Genomic DNA, 4,798 nt, shown 5'->3' on the forward strand with positions numbered 1-4,798 from the left:
ACTATCCCAGAAGGATACAGACTAACCAAGATTTTTCAACTTTTTTTTTTTTCCCTAGAATACTTGACTTAAAAAATGCTTTTTTACTTCTCATCTCTTGGACAAATTTTGCCCTTTACACAACTCTACAATTTATTCCAAGTAGCCCATTCAGGATACCAGTCAAAAGTAGGCTAACATTAGTAAAGGTGGAAAATGCCAGTGCTTTTTGCTTCGCCTCTTAGCAGACAGACAAGTACCTAAGAAATACAGTAAATTATGGTTAATGTATTTCCTCTATTAAAAGCTGAGAGAGACCACCTGGTTCTTTTTCTTTTTCCCTAAAATATACTTAGGTCGCAGCCATAACATTAGCTTCTTCAGCCCTCACCACTGGTCTCTAAAAACTGTCCACTTTTTAAATTAAGCATAGTTTCTCAGCCTCGGAAAATCTCCAATGCAGGGAATACTTACCACACATTTTTCAATATAAAATTGAGTTATTCTCTCATATATCCTCTAGTTTAATAATGCAACATTACTACAACCAAATTTTAAATAGAAAACAAAAATTTTAAAGTTCTAATTTCTATCACAATTCAGGCCATATTTAGGGAAAAAAAAAAACTGTGCTCATGTTAAACTACTACAGACTAAAGGAAACGATCCACTCAACATTCTACACCAAAGATGCCTTCATCTGTTTTGAAAACAAAAACAATCCCCAAATGAAAAACATCCCCCTCAAAAAAAAACAACAAAAACCCCCAAACCTGTGTCTAGAATGCCAAATTCTTTTAAGTTTATATTTCCCCAGAACTTGGTGCCATGATTCATCATATACTTGATCAAATTAATGCCCCTCAAAAAATGTCCTGATGTTCAGAAAAGAGATTTACGTATTTGTCTTCTCCAGCCAGTAATGACTTATGCTAAAAAAAAAAAAAACAAATATGCTGAAAAACTAATGCAACAGTGAAAATCTGAAACCAAAAGGGAAAAAAAGCAGTCTTAAATCTAAAGGTGTAGAGAAAATGAAAGATGGAGTCACACACAGGTGGTTTATTTAACAGCAACTGCTTTTTTCTGGCACATATATATATGTATATTACAAGCACCTGCAGGAGGTGATGACTTTAAAGACTTCACACTGTGGTATTCATGACTCCAAAATTAAAACCCTGCATATCAAAAAACTAACACTTGGTTTTCCAAAAATAATTTGGGATGCTTAAGATAAAGAACTAAATTTATCTCCAAATGTGTATGAACCTCGGGTTGGCTAGCAAAACAAAGTCAGACTAGGTCATTAACAGAAGTGGGATATAAACTTCACAGAATCAAGCATTTCCTCAAATGGTAAACTTGCCAGGTTGCACTCATTCATTTCTTTTATCCTTCTGGATATGGGAAGCACTGGCGATTAGCAGCTGAAATATGACAGAGAAAGCAAATTTGTTTAAGGATTAAGTAAAAGTCTGGAAGCTTTGTCCTGATAACTGCCTACGTGCTGTTCAACAGTGAATTGGTGTTTATTGAGGAGACAGGTGTTAAGAATTACCTCTACAAGAGCTCTTTAGCAAATGCAAAGGTCTTCAGGTTTTCCTGTTTCTGGTATGTTAAGGAAGTAAAAGGACAAGACGGTGAAAGACGAAGTGTGCGAAGAGACACACACACATATATCTTGGAAACACCTGTCCAGCTCTGTGAAAAGATCTTTCCGAGCCCCTGGTGAATCCCTGGGAAAGGGAAGTCTTTGGCAGCTTCAGATACAGCCGGGCTAGAAGCGAGGCGTCGAGGTCCCTCCTTGACCCACCCGGCCGGCTGCCAACCGCGCCAAAGGGACCCTCGCCTCCTCCCCGTCTCCTCCCCAGAGCACCCGAGTGTAGAGGACAGGAGTCCGGCGCCCAGGCTCCATCCGCCCCTTCGGCCCCGGTTACCGGAGGACGACCCTTCTCCCGCAGCCCTAGTTTCCAGGGAACAGGGGTCGGCGCGGGCGAAAACCGCCATAACCGCCGACCACCCGTCGCCGGTGCGGGGCCCCTGCGTCGGCGGGGCGCGTCCTGGTCCAGCTCCTCACACCCACCTGCCTCCCCCGGCGGCCCCTGTGCCGGCTCCCGCGGCCCCGCCGCCGCCAGCTCCACTTCCCGGCCGCAGCGCCATCTTGCTCCGGGCCCGCCGCCGCCACCTTCCCAGCAGCTGTCAGCTCCCGACAGCCACTTCCGGGGCGAACGCCAGGCCCCACCTTGCCGCGGCCTAGGGCGACAGGGCGGGGCCGCGGGCCCACGTGACCCTCAGCGCCTGGGGGAGGGGCCGCGCCACCTCGTCACGTGACCCGGCCGCCGAAGAGGGGACTCCGGGTGCAGTTCTGGTTCGGGGAGACTGGCGGGGCGGTCTGGGCCCAGTTTTAAGGGAGCTGATTCGTTCTCTGGGAAGACTTTGTGGAGGACACAGCTGTCCGAGCTGCAGGGAGTCGTCGTTCCTGCGTTTGAAAAACCATCATCTTGGTTAATGGAAATAGAACGAGTCCAGTTTGAAAAACTGGATGGTGGGTACACGGGTGTTCTTTAATTGCTACTTTTTACACAAAGGATAGATGGAGCCTGAATGCCCCTTTGATAGCTTCACAACGTCCATTAGTGATGAGCTCTACTTTTCCCCTGCAACTTGGAAGATTTTTTTTGGCACCTGTCCTAGAAGCTGAAGCTGTTTAGTCACCTGGTTTCCGCGTTTTTCTTTTACTTACAATCAGGGCCAAAACGGTGGTGCATGGGAAGGTTTATTGCACCTAACCTATCTGGGCATATTTTTACTGTGATTGTTTTCCTTGTCAAACTACTGTAAGAAAATGTAAAAGTTGAACGTAAACTTTTTCAAGCCTTGAGGTATCGTTTGCTTATTAGCAAGTAACGGGTTTGTCGGGTTGAAGGAATTACAAGTTGGAATCAAGATTGCGGGTGGGGATATCGACAACCTCAGATATGCAAATGATTGACAGAAAGTGAAGAAAAATTAGAGCCTCTTGATGAGGGCGAAAGAGGAGTGAAAAAGCTGGCTTGAAACTCAACATGAAAACAACTAAGGTCAGAACATCCAGCCCCATCACTTCAGGGCAAACAGAAGGGGAAAAGGGGAAAGTGACAGATTTTATTTTCTTGGGCTCCAAAATCACTACGGACAGTGCAGAAGGTAGCGGCAGTCATGAAATTAAAGGACGCTTACTGCTTGGAAGGAAATCTATGACAAACATAGACAGTGTAAAAAGCAGAGACTTCACTTTGCCGACAAAGGTTAGTGTACTCAAAGCTGTCGTTTTTCAAATAGTCATGTACGGGTGTGAGTTGGACTATAAAGAAGGCTGAGCACCAAAGAAGTGATTCGTTGCAAGTGTGGTGCTGGAGAACTCTTCAGAGTCCCTTGGCTGTAAGGAGATCAAACTAGTCAATCCCCAAGGAAATCAATCCTGAATATTCATTGGAAAGACTAATGCTAAAGCTCCAATACTTTGGCTCCCTGATGCGAAGAGCTGAGTCATTGCAAAAGGCTCTGCAGCTGGGAAAGAGTAAAGGCAAAGGGAGACGGGGGCAGCGGAGGATGAGATGATTAGACAGCATCACCCAATGGACACGAATCTGAGCAAACTCTGGGAGATAGTGGAGGACAGGGGAGCCTGGCATGCTGCAGTCCTTGGGATTGCAGAATCAGACACACTTAGCCACTGAGCAAGTAATATTATAGTTAGCTTTATCTTTTACTCTTGCTTCAGGGCTTTTACAGGGAGACAGTTCATAATAATAGTTATCCTTTATTGGGCACAAATCACTGGTTAGAAACTTTACTGTTTCAAATCCTCAGTGTCCCTAAGAGTTACTATTGGCATTTCAGATAAAAAAAACAAGGTTAAAAGAATTTGTAATTCAGACCACACAGCTGCAAAATACCAGGACCAGGATCCAAGTTAAAGTGTTTGACCTCAAAGTCCTTGCTTATTTCAACTACAGTGTGCTATTTTTTTCCCTCATGTCCACAAATTTCATTCCTCCCCTTTTTAGATGGAACTGTGTAGCAGATGTTCCAGTTGATATAAACTGATACATATGACCAAACTCCATATAAATCCATTGACAAATCAAGTAGATATAGGCTTATGTAGCCACTTTAAAAGATGGGTGATTTAAAGACAGGAGAAACTACCTAAAAAAAAGGGGGGGGGAGGAGTATTTCAAGGATCATAAAGACATAATTTCTGTTTCTGCTGGGAATACTTTGTTCTCTTTTGCATGCTGGCTGTTGTAAGTCTCCGGCTGTCAGCCGCTCCTGACATTTCCAGTACAGGTTAGCTGCTCTCATGTGACGCTTCAGCACTGTGGCCTTATGTCTAACATGGCACTTACCACACTATTTGTCCTTTACTTTATCCCCGCCACTACACTGTTAGGGCAGGGACTATGTTATGAGGCTTTGTATTCCTAACCAAACAATGTGTATTTAAAGAATATTTTTTTGTGACGTGATCACATGTCGGGCACAGTGCTAAGTGCTTCTAATCTTGAGACATAGTTGGTATTACCCTCAATTTCAGTAATAATAAAAAAAAGATTGGCAAAAGGGTGGCACCAGTGCATCCACCTCCAGAGTATATTGTGAGTCAAGGATCTGTTTGCAAGAACGAAAACATCACAGGCTTGGTACAGTATTTCTTGCACCTTGCAGCAATAGGTCTCCATTTACGTAAATTCTGAAGATGAACAATTTTTGTCCCACCTAAAATATTTTAAGTTGGAGTCTACCCATCCTGACTCTAGAATAAAAGACTGAC

The 4,798-nt window shown here is 43.9% G+C and overlaps 1 protein-coding gene across 9 annotated transcripts in view; it reads right to left on the minus strand.

Moving 5' to 3' along the window:
• The window catches only part of SYNRG (synergin gamma), an 85,462-nt gene extending 83,230 nt beyond the window's left edge, over window positions 1-2,232 (minus strand). For all 9 annotated transcript variants that reach the window (XM_070772637.1, XM_019981341.2, XM_070772638.1 and 6 more), the window contains exon 1: window positions 2,066-2,232. In XM_070772637.1, coding sequence (XP_070628738.1) covers window positions 2,066-2,142 — 77 coding nt within the window. In that variant the 5' untranslated portion in view covers window positions 2,143-2,232. The remainder of the gene's footprint in view (window positions 1-2,065) is intronic.
• Window positions 2,233-4,798: the final 2,566 nt, after the last annotated feature.

The sequence above is a fragment of the Bos indicus genome, chromosome 19, assembly GCF_029378745.1.
Source record: "Bos indicus isolate NIAB-ARS_2022 breed Sahiwal x Tharparkar chromosome 19, NIAB-ARS_B.indTharparkar_mat_pri_1.0, whole genome shotgun sequence".
NCBI lineage: Eukaryota > Metazoa > Chordata > Mammalia > Artiodactyla > Bovidae > Bos > Bos indicus.